Genomic DNA, 18,586 nt, shown 5'->3' with positions numbered 1-18,586 from the left:
CGGATGGACTGGAGTCCTGTAAGCACTTGGTAAGATCATGGACTGATAGCCTGTGTGTTAAAAGTGCCTGTGATTGGACTTCCTGGAAGCGCATGGAAATGCTGCATCTACAGAGCCTGAGACGGTTACTGTGTTGGGGAAACTACAGTTCCTACTGGGGGTCTGGACTATCCGAGGTGCCCTGGTCACAAGGACGGTGATCCCAGTGAGGCAGTTTCCCTGTGAACTAACACTGGCAGGAGTCAGTGTGTAGAGCCGAAGCTCCTGAGGTAATCCCTGGTATAGGAAAAACCTGTAATATACGGCAGAGACGTATCTGCCATTGGAACAGACTGTTGGGGTTTAATATGTTCCGTTGATGCATGTAATGAATTGTAATGGAGAGAAAAGACGTGAATACCAAATGTTTTGTAAAGCCACACGTGTTAAAGTAACAGACTGTGTGTAACCTGGCTTACGGTGCGGTTTATGATGCTTTAATAAACCGGAACGGACTTAATTTGTGGAAAAATCGTGCCGGTATGCGTTATTCCCGTGCAAAGCGAGTGTCCCCCAAGACCCGAAGTAAGGGAAACGCTACAATATCCATGGTTATGACCACTAGCAACTATCAGTCACTATATGAGTGGTAGTAACCATGGATACCTAAGCTTATGCAATGCCCTGCACATGGGGTGAGCAACATAGTGAGTCAGAAGAACTATACTTCATATTTCCTATTTTTATTATTACACCTACTACGTATTTTGGATAGTTGATCAGAGATGGGAATACTCCTTTAAGACTCTTACATGTTTTATGGTGTATATTTTTATCTGTTGCTATAGATTGTAATGTAATAAAGCTTATTTTTAATCCTCCCTTTATTGCTTCAAACGTTTCTGCGTTTGTGTATTATGTTTGTCGATTGTACTTTAGAGGTTCCGTACCATGGGATTTGTGAACAGGTGGCTCACGGCTGTCTTAGGTCATAGTTTCATTATACTTTGAGTTGTATAGAATTATGTATCTAGAAATTATATCAAATATAAGGCATTGATAATGAAAAATAATAAAATCTGTTTTATTCTTGGCAGATGACTGTGGTGTTAAACGAGATACCTATGAAAAGCATGCCATTATTCCAGCTATACCTCCAGCCCTCCAGAGCAAAAATCAATCATTGGAGCCTTTTCAATCAGTCACCTATTTGGATTCATCACAGACTGTTAAGCAGAATGAAAGCAGCAAAAGTGATGTTGAAGATCAAATAATTCCCACAGACAAGAAACCATTTTCCTGTTCAGAATGTGGGAAATATTTTAAATATAAATCTCAATTGCTTTCACATTACAGAATTCACACAGGAGAAAAGCCATTTTCAGGTTCAGAATGTGGGAAATGTTTCAACCAGAAATCACAGTTCCTTATACGTCAGCAAAGTCACACAGGAGAAAAGCCCTTTTCATGTTCAGAATGTGGGAAATGTTTCAACCAGAAGTCAAAATTGCTTAGACATTACAGAAGTCACACAGGGGAAAAGCCATATCCATGTCCGGAATGTGGGAAATGTTTTACCCAGGGACAAGATCTTATTACACATCAAAGAATTCACACAGGAGAGAAGCCATATTCATGTCCAGAATGTGAAAAATGTTTCAACCAGAAATCACATTTCCTCATGCATCATCGAACTCACACAGGGGAAACCCCATATCCATGTCCAGAATGTGGGAAATGTTTTATCCAGAGATCAGATCTTCTTAAACATCAAAGAAGTCACACAGGAGAGAGACCATATCCATGTCCAGAATGTGGGAAACGTTTTAGCCAGAAATCAAATCTTCTTAAACATCAAAGAATCCACACAGGAGAGAAGCCATATTCCTGTCCAGAATGTGGGAAATGTTTTATCAGGGGACCAGATCTTATTACACATCAAAGAATTCACACAGGAGAGAAGCCATATTCATGTCCAGAATGTGGGAAATGTTATACTACGAGTTCAAAACTTGTTGCACATCAGAGAACTCATACAAGGTAGAAACTATTTTGAATGTGATAATGTTATTGCTGGGAATCATATCTTGTTCATCATCTAAAAACTCATGTAGAGTGTGAAGGAAATAAATAATCAATAATTGAAATCAGTCAGGCAGTAGAGTTGCATTTAGTTGACAAAAGGGTGAAACTAGATATTCCAGTATTGTAAGCACAACAGGGCTTTTGCTGGAGGTAGGTGTCAATCCTGGCACCTTTACTCCTGGATTCTAAAGGTACCTTCACACTGAGCAACTTTTGAACGATAACGATAGCGATCCGTGACGTTGCAGTGTCCTGGATAGCGATCTCGTTGTGTTTGACACGCAGCAGCGATCAGGATCCTGCTGTGACATCGCTGGTCGGAGCTAGAAGGCCAGAACTTTATTGCGATGTGTTCACTTGTAACCAGGGTAAACATCGGGTTACTAAGCGCAGGGCCGCGCTTAGTAACCCGTTATATACCCTGGTTACCATTGTAAATGTAAAAAAAGACAAAACACTACATACTCACATTCCGGTGTCTGCCACGTCCCTCGCCGTCAGTTTCCCGCACTGACTGTGTGCGCCGGCCGTAAAGCACAGCGGTGACGTCACCGCTGTGCTGCGCTTTACGGCCGGCGCTCACAGTCAGTGCGGGAAGCTGACGGCGAGGGACGTGACAGACACCGGAATGTGAGTATGTACTGTTTTGTTTTTTTACATTTACAATGGTAACCAGGGTAAATATCGGGTTACTAGAACGCCCCTGTTTGGCTATTGTTACTTTGGCGGATCATTGTGGGGATTTTTGGTGTTTTTCACTTGTTTTAAATGTTTTTATATATGCATCAATAAAAGTTTGCTTTTCTGATATATTCTACAACGTCTTGTGGTGTGCAGTGTTTTAGAGTGGTTCTTTTTCTTTTTTTACGTTCTTGTACATTTCCACTCTTCTGCACCCCTTTTTATCAGTATATTTACTAGTAGTGCACTGGTGTCTCTATTCTGTCAATATCGGGTTACTAAGCGCGGCCCTGGTTACCCAGGGACTTCGGCATCGTTGGTCGCTGGAAAGCTGTCTGTGTGACAGCTCCCCAGCGACCACACAACGACTTACCAATGATCACGGCCAGGTCGTATCGCTGGTCGTGATCGTTGGTAAATCGTTTAGTGTAACGGTACCTTAAGCTTAGAGGGATGTTATCAAGTGGTCTGGACTAGAAGGAATATTTCCTGTGGTCTGTATAGGAAGGCACAGGTATTTGAAAGGGCACGACTTGGCTCATCCATCCATTCATAGACAGCATCTTTAACCCCCTTCTCGACTTGCTCCGTATATACACGGCGCTGCAGGAGCTGTGTTCCCATAAACTGCCTTATAGATATGGCGCTGTGATCCGGTAGATCAGCGATCTCTCATTATACAGGTGATGTCCCATCCTGGGACAATGTAAAAGAGTAAAAAAAAAAGTTAATAAAACATATTTAAAAAATAAATAAATCATAAAATACAAAAAAATGAAAAAATAGTAATCCAATAAATATATATAAAATAGTGCACATATTCTGGAACAATGTGATCTATAAAACTGCCCCACTAGTTAACCCCTTCAGTGAATACCTTAAAAACAAGCAAGCAAAAAACTATGCTTTATCATCATATTGCTGAACAAAAAGTGGAAAACAATACGATAAAAACCCAATCTACATAAAAATTGGACAGCTGAAAACGTCATTTTGTCCTGCAAAAAGCAAGCTGCTATGTGGGTCCATCAGCAGAAAAATAAAAAAGTTATAGCTCTCATAATAAAGCCATTCTTTTTTCTGTAAAATAGTTTTTATTTTGTAAAAGCGCTGAAACATAACAAAATATAAATGAGGTATCGCTGTTATAGTACTGACCCGAAGAATAAAACTGCCTTATCAATTTTACTACATGCGGAAAGGCATAAAAAATATGAATTACTGTTTTTTGTTCATTCTGCCTCCCAAAAATCAGAATTAAAGGGAATCTGTCACCTACTTTTTCGTATAGGCTTCAGCCACCGTCATCGTGGACTTATCTACAGCATTCTGTAATGCTGTAGATAAGCCCCCGATGTAACCTGAAGGATAAGAAAAACAAGTTATATTATACTGACCTGGGAGGCGGTCCACGTCGGAGCCTCCCATCTTGATGCGATGACGTCCTCGTCCTTGCTTCTGTCGCGGCTCCTGCGCAGGCGTACTTTATCGGCCCTGTTGAGGGCAGAGCAAAGTACTGCACTGCGCAGGTGCCGGGAAAAGTCAGAGAAGCCCAGTGCCTGCGCACTGCAGTACTTTATGCTGCCCTCAACAGGGCAGATAAAGTACGTCTGTGCAGGAGCCACGACAGAAGCAAGGAAGAGGACATCATCGCATGAAAATGAGAGGAGCCGGACCGCCCCCCCAGGTGAGTATAATCTAACTTGTTTTTCTTATTTTTCAGGTTATATTGGTGGCTTATCTACAGCATAACAGAATACTATAGATAAGCCCCTGATGGCAGTGCCCGAAGCTTATATTCGAAAAAGTAGATGACATATTCCCTTTAAAAGCGATCAAATAATGTCATGTGTCCGAAAATTATACCAATAAACGTCAACTCCTCCTGCAAAAAACAAGCCCTCACATGACTTGTCAGCAAAACTATGGAACAATTATAACTCTCGAAATATGGCGATGCAGTTTTTGCAATTAAAAGCATCTCTCAGTGTGTGACTGCAGGCAAACATTAAAAAATATGTAAATTTGGTGTGACAACACAGCATTTTATCTTAATTATCCACATGTCTATTTTCTGTAAGTCAGAAGTAATAGACTGTTATCTATATGTTGAGTTTTGCATTTATGCGTTTGTTCTTCAGCTGGTCAAGAACAATACATACTAGTCTTAAATGTTGATTTTTGATCATTTTGAATAGCTATTGTTTGCCTCTTACATCAGATCCTACAACTTGTAGGGTAATTGAACAATGGATTTTTACTTAATGTGTTGAATGACCATTGTATGGGCCCTGTGGCTTGTTGACTTGCAAAACAGAGGATTAAAAACTATGCAAATTAATTAAGTAGTCCAACAATGCGAGTTAACCTCATAACATCTTCTTCTGGATGCTGGCTTGCTTAAATAAACAGTTATGAGTTATGTAAGTGGAATATGCCTCTAACCATATACATCCAGACAGCCAAGTCATCCAAAGATCCAAAGAACTGGAGACTCTTTACAAAACCACAGCCAAGAACACTCTACAGCATAGCTGCTTGATCATGGCTCCATCACAAGGTAAACAGATATGATATTTTACAGGATGCCAGCTTAGGGGGCCACGGGCCCGGCTGAAAGAATACAGATCTGTTCCATTGACCATCACTGAACCATGGATATGTTTGGGGTAGTCAGGATTTTGGACCCACTGGTCACCAGAGCTCCATGGATACGCTTGGCAAAGCCAGGATTGGCACCCACCGGTCACCTGGCTCCATGGAGATGTTCAGTGAAGCCAGGATCTGACCCTCTGGTCACCTGACCTAAAGAGGCTGTCAGCTTCGTGAGCTTGTTACTTCATCCTGCGTGTTCTACAGGTGGGGTAGTTGGGCCTGGAAGCTCTGAAGTCACAGCTGCTCTTATCACGGTGAGTCAGTGAAAGTGTGAGACTCTGTAATTTTACACCATCTTGAATATTTTGTTGGGACTGTTCAATAGGTTATTTGCCTGTTTTGTGGTTCAATAAAGTATTGCCACACCGGTTTTCCTTCACCCTGTGTTGTCTGAGTAGATTTATGCCGACGGTAAAAGTAGAGCTGGCGTTTGGTGGGATGATCCCTGATCCATACGGTTTTGGCTAGCGGACTAGAGCACCTGCTGACCCCTGTGTCTTCACATCTGTTATCACTGTAATTGCACTTACATGAAGAATAAAGTCGCCTAATCACTTATACCACATAATGAACAGTGTAAAAAATAAAAACAATTCCTCACCTGCTGTTGATTTGTTCATTCTACCTCCCAAAAATTGCAGTAAGTTTTAGCTCATATTTATCATGCACTCAATGATGAGCGCTAACACCAGGTTTCTATGTAAATCTCTGAAATTCATGATTGAAATGAAACCTCTGGTAGAAGATTTTCTATAATGAGGCAGATGGAGTCACTGTGGATGCCTTGTGGGTTCCTATTATCCAGCGGTGTCTATCTTTTTAGGTGTTCATAAGTGGGCAATCAACCACAATTTTGTGCTCCTCTGAAAGAAGAGCATTGCTGAACAGAGGCCAAATGGAGTCCAGAGTAACTCTGCTGCTGCGCTATAGTGAATAACTTGGTTGGTCTCATCTGAATCCTGTCACTCAGAGATTTAAGGTACCTTCACACATAACGATATTGTTAACGATATCGTTGCTATTTGTGACGTAGCAACGATATCGTTAATGAAATCGTTATGTGTGACAGCGACCAACGATCAGGCCCCTGCTGGGAGATCGTTGGTCGCTGAATAAAGTCCAGAACTTTATTTCGTCGCTGGACTCCTGCTGACATCGCTGGATCGGCGTGTGTGACACCGATCCAGCGATGTCTTCACTGGTAACCAGGGTAAACATCGGGTAACTAAGCGCAGGGCCGCGCTTAGTAACCCGATGTTTACCCTGGTTACCATGCTAAAAGTAAAAAAAAACAAACACTACATACTTACCTACCGCTGTCTGTCCTCCAGCGCTGTGCTCTGTACTCCTCCTGTACTGGCTGTGAGCCGGAAAGCAGAGCGGTGACGTCACCGCTCTGCTTTCCGGCTCACAGCCAGTACAGGAGGAGAGCAGAGAAGCAGAGCGCAGCGCTGGAGGACAGACGGCGGTAGGTAAGTATCTAGTGTTTGTTTTTTTTTACTTTTAGCATGGTAACCAGGGTAAACATCGGGTTACTAAGCGTGGTCCTGCGCTTAGTTACCCGATGTTTACCCTGGTTACTGGCATCGTTGGTCGCTGGAGAGCGGTCTGTGTGACAGCTCTCCAGCGACCAAACAGCGACGCTGCAGCGATCCGGATCGTTGTCGGTATCGCTGCAGCGTCGCTTAATGTGAAGGGGCCTTTAGATGTAAACCCTGATGTGTGTGTCTACAGAAGCATGAGCTTTGCACTACCACATTCTGGTGACTGCAAGGTACTGAAAACTACAACATACTGGCACCACAATAACAGTTTGCAATTTTCACTAAGCAACATCCACCTTTAAATCAGTCCAGCAAAATCTGAACTCCAATATAGCGCTTCTTCCCTTCTGAGGCCGGCGTCACACTTGCGAGTTTTACGGACGTAAGAGCGCAGAATCTACGTCCGTAAAACTCGCAAAAAATACGGCACAATTATTCTCTATGCCCCTGCTCCTATTTGCCGTATTTTACTGATCAGTATTATACGGCTTTCTACGGCCGTACAAAATCGCAGCATGCTGCGTTTGTCACCGTACTGCGCAAGAAATACGCCAATGAAAGTCTATGGAAGCGTGAAAAATACGGATTACACACGGACAAGCAGTGTGACTTGCGAGAAATACGCAGCGCTGTTAGAGAGAAAAGCCGGCAATTCAGTGCGGTGTACAGTAAAATCACACTGACAGCTTACAGTCCAATAGGTAGAATAAATGTGTACACATAGAATATGTATATATATATATATATATATATATATATATATATATATATATATGTCAGTGAGACACATATATGTATATATATTAATATTTATTCCAGCGCTATACAGCTTGAAAGCCGGTAATTCCAATACCGGCTTTTTCTTTCTCCTTCCTAAAACCCGACATGATTTGAGACATGGTTTACATACAGTAAACCATGTCTTCTCTCCATTTTTTTTGCAGATTCCACACTACTAATGTCAGTAGTGTGTATCTGCAAAATTTGGCCGTTCTAGCTCTTAAAATAAAGGGTTAAATGGCGGAAAAAATTGGCGTGGGCTCCCGCGCAATTTTCTCCGCCAGAGTAGTAAAGCCAGTGACTGAGGGCAGATATTAATAGCCTGGAGAGGGTCCACGGTTATTGGCCCCCCCCTGGCTAAAAATATCTGCCCCCAGCCACCCCAGAAAAGGCACATCTGGAAGATGCGCCTATTCTGGCACTTGGCCACTCTCTTCCCATTCCCGTGTAGCGGTGGGATATGGGGTAATGAAGGGTTAATGCCACCTTGCTATTGTAAGGTGACATTAAGCCTAATTAATAATGGAGAGGCGTCAATTATGACACCTATCCATTATTAATCCAATTGTAGTGAAGGGTTAAATAAAACACAAACACATTATTTAAAATTATTTTAATGAAATAAAAACAATGGTTGTTGCAGTATTTTATTCAACGCCCAATCCAGTCACTGAAGACCCTCGTTCTGTGAGTAAAAAAACATAATAAACCAACAATATACTTACCCTCCGCAGATCTGTAACGTCCAACGATGTAAATCCTTCTGAAGGGGTTAAAACATTTTGCAGCAAGGAGCTGTGCTGCTAATGCAGGCTGCTCCTCGCTGCAAAACCCCAGGGAATGAGGCTAAAAATAGATCAATGATCTATATTTAGCTTTATTTGCGGTGAGGCGCCCTCTGCTGGCTGTTCATAGATCGTGGGAAATTACCTAGAAAGCCAGGGAATCTTTGGACTTGAGCACACTATTGAAAGAGTTTGACCACCTTTTTTAACTTAGCAGACCCTATTGTCTTATTCTTATTGTGCTCCTTAACCCCTTCAAGACCTTGCCCTTTTCCGTTTTTGCGTTCTCGTTTTTCACTCCCCTCCTTCCCAGAGCCATAACTTTTATATTTTTCCGTCAATATGGCCATGTGAGGACTTGTTTTTTGCGGGACAAGTTGCACTTTTGAACGACATCATTGGTTTTAGCTTGCCGTGTACTACAAAATGGGAAAAAAATTCCAAGTGCGGTGAAATTGCAAAAAAAGTGCAATACCACACTTGTTTTTTGTGTGGCTTTTTTGCTAGGTTCACTAAACGTAGAACTGACCTGCCATTATGATTCTCCAGGTCATTACGAGTTGATAGACACCAAACATGTCTAGGTTATGTTTTATCTAAGTGCTAAAAAAAAATTCCAAACTTTGCTTAAAAAAAAAAAATTGCGTAATTTTCTGATACCTGTAGCGTCTCCATTTTTCGTGATCTGGGGTCGGTTGAAGCTTATTTTTTGCGCGCCGAGCTGACATTTTTAAGGATACCATTTTGGTGCAGATACATTCTTTTGATCGCCCGTTATTGTATTTTAATGCAATGTCGCAGCGACCAAAAAAAAGTAATTCTGGCGTTTCTAATTTTTTTCTCGCTACGCTGTTTAACGATCAGGTTAATCCTTTGTTTTATTTATAGATCGGGCGATTCTGAACGAGGCAATGCCAAATATGTGTATGTTTGTTTTTGTTTTTTGTTTTATTTTGAATGGGGCGAAAGGGGGGTGATTTCAACTTTTATATTTTTTTCATATTTTTTTTAACTTTTTTTTTAACTTTTGCCATGCTTCAATAGTCTCAATGGGAGGCTAGAAGCTGGCATAGCGTGATCGGCTCAGCTACATGGGAACGATCATCAGATTGCTCCTATGTAGCTGAATTACAGGCTTGCTATGAGCGTCGACCACATGGTGTCGCTTACAGCAAGCCGGCATCACCAACCATAGAGGTCTCAAGGAGACCTCTGGTTGCTAAGCCGACACATCGCTGACCCCCGATCATGTGACGGGGGTCAGCGATGCGCTCATTTCCGGCCCGATGACCGGAAGCGCCGGTTAAATTCTGCTGTCAGCAATTGACAGCAGCATTTAACTAGTTAATAGCAGCGGGTGAATCGCGATTTCACCTGCCACTATTGGGGGCACATGTGAGCTGTTTAAAACAGCTGACATGTCCCGGCTTTGAGGTGGGCTCAGCGCCGCAGCCCACATCAAAGCAGGGGATCGACCTCCACAGTAATAGTATGGCAGAGGTCGTGAAGGGGTTAATACTTCCCTAATGGTTGCTATTTTTCAGGGTTTTTTTGTAATTTTTCGTTTTTGTAATTTTTCGTTTTTGTATCTTCATACTTACACTGCTCAAAAAAATAAAGGGAAGACTAAAATATCACATCCTGGATATCACTGAATGAAATATTCCAGTTGTAAATCTTTATTCATTACATAGTGGAATGTGTTGAGAACAATAAAACCTAAAAATTATCATTGTAAATGAAAATTAATATCCCATGGAGGTCTGGATTTGGAATGATACTGTACTCAAACTCAAAGTGGAAAATCAAATTACAGGCTGATCCAACTTCAGTGGAAATGCCTCAAGACAAGGAAATGATATTCAGTTGTGTGTCTGTTGCCTCCACATGCCTGTATGATCTCCCTACAATGTCTGGGCATGCTCCTGATGAGGCGGTGGATGGTCTCCTGAGGGATCTCCTCCCAGACCTGGATTAAAGCATCCGCCAACTACTAGACAGTCTGTGGTGCAATGTGACATTGGTGGATGGTGCGAGACATGATGTCCCAGATGTGTTCAATCGGATTCAGGTCTAGGGAATGGGCGGGCCAGTCCATAGCTTCAATGCCTTCATCTTGCAGGAACTGCTGACACACTCCAGCCACATGAGGCCTGGCATTGTCCTGCATTAGGAGGAACCCAGGGCCAAACGCACCAGCTTATGGTCTCACAAGGGGTCTGAGGATCTCATTTCCGTACCTAATGGCAGTCAGGCTACCTTTGGTGAGCACATGAAGAGCTGTGCGGCCCTCCAAAGAAATGCCACCTCACACCATTAGTGACCCACTGCCAAACCGGTCATGCTGAAGGATGTTGCAGGCAGCATATCGCTCTCCACGGCGTCTCCAGACTCTGTCACATGTGCTCAGTGTGAACCTGCTTTCATCTGTGAAGAGCACAGGGCGCCAGTGGTGAATTTGCCAATACTGGTGTTATGTGGCAAATGCCAAGCATCCTGCACAGTGTTGGGCTGTGAGCACAGCCCCCATCTTTGGATGTCGGGCCCTCAGACCATCCTCATGGAGTCAGTTTCAAACTGTTTGCGCAGACACATGCACATTTGTGGCCTGCTGGAAGTCATTTTGCAGGACTCTGGCAGTGCTCCTCCTGTTCCTCCTTACCCAAAGGCTGAGGTAGCGGTCCTGCTGCTGGGTTGTTGCCCTCCTATGGCCCCCTCCACATCTCCTGATGTGCTGGTCTGTCTCCTGGTAGCGACTCGAGCCTCTGTCCACTACACTGACAGACACAGCAAACCTTTACACAGCTCACATTGATATGCCATCATGGATGAGCTGCACTATCTGAGCCACTTGTGCGGGTTGTAGAGTCCGTCTCGTGCTACCACGAGTGCGAAAGCACAACCAGCATTCAAAAGTGACCATAACATCAACCAGAAAGCATTAGTACTGAGATATGGTCTGTGGTCCCCACCGGCGGAACCACTCCTTTATTGAGGGTGTCTTGATAATTGCCAATAATTTCCATCTGTTGTCTATTTCATTTGCACAACTGCATGTGAATTTGATTGTCAGTGTTGCTTCCTAAGTGGACAGTTTAATTTCACAGAAGATTTACTTGGAGTTATATTCTATTGTTTAAGTGTTCACTTTATTTTTTTGAGCAGTGTATATTTATACATATAGGCTGGATACACTTATAAACCTCCTTTATATACTCTTTGTTGCGACTGCTAAATTCTTATTGAAGGACCGCGTTAACGTAGGTTCATACCTTTAATTATGCGCCCCTGTTATTATCCTAAGCTCACAAGGTTCTAACTTCTAAAGATGCCCTTTACTCTTTCATCATCATTACTTCCATTCTGCTCTACGCACATTTTACAGATGAACCTTGTTCTATCTGCTCAAGACCATGGTCTAAATTCAACCCACTCTTATTTAACCCTGTTTTCGGAATGGAAACCTCTATACTACATCTGTGCTTTGCATCTAGGCATATGTTTTTATATTGCCCTACTCCTCTTATCATCTTCCTGCTCTTTCTGCAATACTTACGGATACTTCTCTATACTTTTCCTTTTATTATTGTTCTATACTATTGAAAAAGCGCATATTTCAGTAGTTTTTATCTCCTTTGTCCATAATGCCTCATTCCAAAAGGACACAGACGGGATACGCCTTTTTTCTTATTTTCCTTTATATTTATATTTTTTGTAATATGTAAGGAAACTCTTTGTACCTCCTTCCTTATACACAGTATGTATATACAGTGGGGCAAAAAAGTATTTAGTCAGTCAGCAATAGTGCAAGTTCCACCACTTAAAAAGATGAGAGGCGTCTGTAATTTACATCATAGGTAGACCTCAACTATGGGAGACAAACTGAGAAAAAAAAATCCAGAAAATCACATTGTCTGTTTTTTTATCATTTTATTTGCATATTATGGTGGAAAATAAGTATTTGGTCAGAAACAAACAATCAAGATTTCTGGCTCTCACAGACCTGTAACTTCTTCTTTAAGAGTCTCCTCTTTCCTCCACTCATTACCTGTAGTAATGGCACCTGTTTAAACTTGTTATCAGTATAAAAAGACACCTATGCACACCCTCAAACAGTCTGACTCCAAACTCCACTATGGTGAAGACCAAAGAGCTGTCAAAGGACACCAGAAACAACATTGTAGCCCTGCACCAGGCTGGGAAGACTGAATCTGCAATAGCCAACCAGCTTGGAGTGAAGAAATCAACAGTGGGAGCAATAATTAGAAAATGGAAGACATACAAGACCACTGATAATCTCCCTCGATCTGGGGCTCCACGCAAAATCCCACCCCGTGGGGTCAGAATGATCACAAGAACGGTGAGCAAAAATCCCAGAACCATGCGAGGGGACCTAGTGAATGAACTGCAGAGAGCTGGGACCAATGTAACAAGGCCTACCATAAGTAACACACTACGCCACCATGGACTCAGATCCTGCAGTGCCAGACGTGTCCCACTGCTTAAGCCAGTACATGTCCGGGCCCGTCTGAAGTTTGCTAGAGAGCATTTGGATGATCCAGAGGAGTTTTGGGAGAATGTCCTATGGTCTGATGAAACCAAACTGGAACTGTTTGGTAGAAACACAACTTGTCGTGTTTGGAGGAAAAAGAATACTGAGTTGCATCCATCAAACACCATACCTACTGTAAAGCATGGTGGTGGAAACATCATGCTTTGGGGCTGTTTCTCTGCAAAGGGGCCAGGACGACTGATCCTGGTACATGAAAGAATGAATGGGGCCATGTATCGTGAGATTTTGAGTGCAATCCTCCTTCCATCAGCAAGGGCATTGAAGATGAAACGTGGCTGGGTCTTTCAACATGACAATGATCCAAAGCACACCGCCAGGGCAACGAAGGAGTGGCTTCGTAAGAAGCATTTCAAGGTCCTGGAGTGGCCTAGCCAGTCTCCAGCTCTCAACCCTATAGAACACCTTTGGAGGGAGTTGAAAGTCCGTGTTGCCAAGCGAAAAGCCAAAAACATCACTGCTCTAGAGGAGATCTGCATGGAGGAATGGGCCAACATACCAACAACAGTGTGTGGCAACCTTGTGAAGACTTACAGAAAACGTTTGACCTCTGTCATTGCCAACAAAGGATATATTACAAAGTATTGAGATGAAATTTTGTTTCTGACCAAATACTTATTTTCCACCATAATATGCAAATAAAATGATAAAAAAAAAACAGACAATGTGATTTTCTGGATTTTTTTTTCTCAGTTTGTCTCCCATAGTTGAGGTCTACCTATGATGTAAATTACAGACGCCTCTCATCTTTTTACGTGGTGGAACTTGCACTATTGCTGACTGACTAAATACTTTTTTGCCCCACTGTACATACGAAACGATACGATACGATACACTTTATTGATCCCGTGGGAAATTATGGTATCACAGCAGCACAACTTAAATCAAATCATAAAAATCATAAAGGAATGACATAGTTGACATGACAGTGGAGTTGACAGAAGAACATTATACAGTATACATTAGAATAGGACATACACAACAAGTGAACTGAAATGTAGAGAAATAAGTAGACATTCACCTTGGTGGTTTAACCCTAATGTTATTGTTGTACATTCCCATAGCAGTTGGCACAAACGATTTCCTATATTTTTCCTTCTTACACCTCAGAAGTATTAGCCGGTTGCTGAAGGTGCTCTTCTGTCTCATGAATAGCTCATATAGTGGATGTGCATTATTGTTCATAATCGCCATACACTTTTTCAGAGTTCTTTTCTCCACTACCTCCCCAAAAGAGTCCAGATTACAACCCACAGCAGAACTTGCCTTCTTAATAATCTTATTCAGCTTATTAGCATCAGAGGCCCGCACACTACTACCCTAGCACGTGATTGCAAAAAAGATGGCACTTGCCACCACAGACTGGTAGAACATTTCTAACATTTTGCTGCACACATTAAAAGACCTCAGTTTCCTTAGGAAATACAATCTGCTCATCCCCTTCTTGTAGACAAACTCTGAGTGGCATTTCCAGTCCAGTTTGCTATCCAAATGGACCCCCAAATATTTGTACCTCTCCACCTGCTCTACCTCCTGACCAGCAATAGTGATCGGTAAGCATTCCAACTTAATCCTGCTATAGTTGGCCACCAACTCCTTGGTTTTCTTAACATTTAGTTGTAGATAGTTACCATTGCACCAATCCACGAAATTCGACACCACCCTTCTATATTCCTCATCCCCCTGATCTCCCCTAATGCATCCCACAACCACGGAGTCATCCGAAAATTTTTGAAGGTGGCAAAGTTCAGATTTATACTGAAAGTCTGAAGTATACAGTGTGAATAGAAAGGGCGCAAGCACCGTTCCCTGGGGGGCACCTACACTGCTCAGTAATATGCTTGACACCACTGCTCCCATCTGTACAAACTGTGGCCGATCTGATAGGTAGTCAGTTATCCAATTTCCCATCCCCTCCTCAACCTTCATATCAGTCATCTTTTTGTGTAGTAAAAGTGGCTGCAGGGAGTTAAATGCACTCGAGAAATCGAAGAACATCGCTCGCACCATGGTACCGTCAGTCTCCAGAAATGAATGTACCCTATGTAACAGGGAAAGAATAGCATCATCCACCCCCAATCTATGTCGGTAGGCAAACTGAAGGGGATCGATAAAAGCATTGACCCTCGGTCTTAAGTGAGCGAGCACTAATCTTTCCAAGGCCTTCATAGCGTGAGATGTCAAGGCTTCAGAACGATAGTCATTTAGGGTTGCAGGAGAAGAAGTCTTGGGTACCGGCACCAGACAGGAAGTTTTCCATAACACAGGTACCCTCTGTGTTTGTATACTTCCATTAAATAGGCGTGTAAAGACAGTACACAGCTGGTCTGCACAAACTTTAAGGACACGTGAGCTGAGTCCATCTGGTCCTGCAGCTTTACCAATGTTAAGTGACTTAAACTGCCTCCTCACATCATTTTCGGATACTCTAAATTTAGTCTGCTCATCCTCCAATATCGATGTTGCAGAATTTGCACCCAGTTCCCATCCACTATCAGTTGACAGTGCACATGTACTGCTAAACCTGTTGAAATACTCATTCATCTCATCAGCCTTGTCCAGATTTCCACCATCTTGTTCAGGCCTCAGCTTAAGCCCAGTCAGTAATTTCATTCCTGACCAAACCTCTCTGGTATTATTGTGGGACAGTTTCTTTTCAAGTTTAATTCTGAAGGCTTCCTGGGCCTCCTTTATTTTATGCTTCAATTCATGCTGTATCATTTTAATTTCCTCTTTGTCACCCAGTTTAAATGCCTTTTTTTTCCTGTTGAGCAAATGCTTCAATTCCTTTGTTATCAATGGCTTGTTGTTTGCAAAACACCTAATCTTTTTAGCCGGCACCAACATATCAGTGCAGAAGTTAATGTAGTCAGTCACTCTACCAACCACTTCATTAACATTTGTATACTCGTCCATTGTCCCAAGCAGCACATCCCAGTCTGTAAGATGAAAGCAATCCTGCAGAGCCTGTTCATTTGTTGGACTCCACATTCTAACTGATTTAATCTTAGCAGGCTGTTTTCTAACAACAGGTTGGTAGACTGGTGACAATAGTACAAGATTGTAATCAGACTTCCCCAAGGGCGGCAGGGTAGACGATGAATAAGCATTCTTGACATTCGCATAGAGTAAGTCCAAGGTAATTTTGTCACGTGTTGTACATTTAACAAATTGATAGAATTTAGGTAAGGCAGTAGAAATTTTAGCCCGGTTAAAATCCCCAGAGATTACAGTAAGCGAGTTGGGGTGTTTCAGCTGGAGCCGAGCAATGACTCCTGACAGCACTTCACCTGCAGCCTCATGGTTTGCAGTTGGTGGTATGTACAACACTATTGCAGTAACAAGCGAGAATTCTCTAGGAATATAGTAAGGTCTGAGGCCAACAGCTAGCAATTCAATGTTCGGACAACAATGGCGCTCCCTTACAGTCACATGCCCCTGATTGCACCAACCATTGTTTATGTAGAGTATAACTCCACCGCCCTTTTTTTTGCAGCTCTTCATAGTGTCTCTATCCGCCCGGACCATGTGAAATCCTGGTACTGAGACACTTGAGTCCGGGATCTCGCCACGTAACCATGTTTCAGTAAAACACATCAAACTGCATTCCTTGTATTCCCTCTGGGTCCGTATTAATGCCAGCAGTTCATCCAACTTATTACCCAGTGATTGAACATTCCCCATGATGATGGACGGAACTACAGGTTTAAACCGTCTTCGCCTTGCTTTAAGTTTTTTGCCCGCTCTGCAGCCTCTGTAGGGTCGCCTTACCTCACACGGGACACGTGGTCTACCCACCGCAGGAGAAGGCATTAGCCTGCGCAGCTCCAGAAGTCGGCCCCTTGAGTAAGCAACACGTTTATGAACAGACTTAGAGACATCAATCAAAACCTTGCCCATGTTAGTCGCACTAAGCCTGTCCGTGTAGGGAGGCATACAGTGCACTCCTCCAGACATAGCTGTACCAATTCCCAGACAGGTAGTGGCCGCCTGGCAGTAGGTGCGTATAATACCAGTTCTAGACTGCAAGGTGATCACAAATGCACTGTAAACCCAGATAGCTGCGGGTAGCAGCAAACATCCAAGGGAAACCTTCCAGGGGAGCCAAGGATCAGAAGCATACATCCAGAAAGCTGTGGGTAGCAGTATGCATCCAGGGGAAACAAATCAGAGGATCCCAGGTTCAGAAGCAACCAGCCAAGGGGAAATCCAAGGGTTCAGCATAAATCCAAGGGTTCAGCATAAATCCAAGGGAAGCATTCCAGCGGATCCAAGTTCAGAAGGAGAAGGTACTGGGGAAAAGAAAATTCCTTAGGAGTACCAAAAACTGAGGTTCAGAAAGAAAAAGGTTCACACATAACAAAAATAAAAATAATTCCAAAATAAAAAATAAAGTAAAATAAAACAAAATAAAACAAAATAAAACAAAACAAAACAATTGCTGCTGCAATGGGCTGCCACTAGCACGGCGCCTTATTGTCCTCATCTAGCAGAGAGCAGACAGACACGTCTGCTCTCCTTGGTGTCTTGGTTGATATCACATATTGGTTGACATATATATTCTTTCTACCATTGAATAACGTACATCCTAGCTGGATTTGACTTCTCTTCTACTTTTTTGTAGGAGCCTGCTCCCAGCTGTTCTCTGGCCACTTGATTAGCTAAGGTGTTTATATTATGCACCACCACACTTTGGTTACCTCCCCTTACGAAGCCAGCTTTGTCTGTCGACACGCGTTGGGAACATTCTGTGCCCTTGTCTCTACCACCTTCATTTGCAGCATAGCCTCCATCGCCCCCAGGTCACCTCTTAGATGGGTCCGTTGTGGTTCATCTACAGGTAGTATGGTGTTGTGGGACCCATTTTTGGGTACTACTACTTTGGACATTCTATCCACCTGATTTCAGTATTCCCATTTTCATGCTGAGCTCCATTCAGAGCTGTTTTGATTCAGCAACATATGGTATTGTCATCCGTGTGGTCCTGTGATTTCCCATAATAATCCTTCCTCTCCTTATGTCTGGTTGGTAGAACCCCACACTGTGTGCCATTGTGGACATTTCTATTATGGGTGATAACAGATATTTTTTATGGTTGTCTTAAATAATGTTATTTCATCATATGTATCCAAGGTTTTGAATTGCTGTGGGTGACAAGAGCACAGCCCTACCACGGGCTTGTTTAATAGTACTTTTTTCAGTGTTGTTACTTCAATTAATATATTTTTTACTGTATTTATCCATGGTGATCCCTGTTTTATGCATGCAAGTCTTTTCCCTTTTCATGCATGAAATGGGGATCCATTTGTCATTTGGTGGTGCCCTCCAGCCCCTCTCTCTTCCTACCTTTAAGATTCATAATGTTTTTCATCGTTCCCTTCTACCACCTTTTACTGCCATTATCAATGGTAATCTGAAGTTCTGTGGGGATGATCTCTTACGGTGAGATCTAAATGATTGCCTGTCCCTGACCTAATAAATATGAGCTGAGTGCATGCTTAAAAGAG

General features: G+C 42.6%; 1 protein-coding gene across 1 annotated transcript in view; it reads left to right on the top strand.

Annotated features, from left to right (window-relative positions):
• LOC138666402 (oocyte zinc finger protein XlCOF7.1-like) overlaps positions 1-18,586 on the top strand; it is a 147,616-nt gene that overhangs the window by 18,393 nt on the left and 110,637 nt on the right. The window contains exon 7 of the mRNA XM_069754629.1: positions 1,077-2,020. Within this exon, the coding sequence (XP_069610730.1) occupies positions 1,077-2,020 (944 nt within the window). The remainder of the gene's footprint in view (positions 1-1,076; positions 2,021-18,586) is intronic.

Source organism: Ranitomeya imitator, chromosome 2 (assembly GCF_032444005.1).
Source record: "Ranitomeya imitator isolate aRanImi1 chromosome 2, aRanImi1.pri, whole genome shotgun sequence".
NCBI classification, from domain to species: Eukaryota; Metazoa; Chordata; class Amphibia; order Anura; family Dendrobatidae; genus Ranitomeya; species Ranitomeya imitator.
Note: the sequence above shows the minus strand (reverse complement) of the source record. Positions and strands in the feature narration are given on the sequence as shown.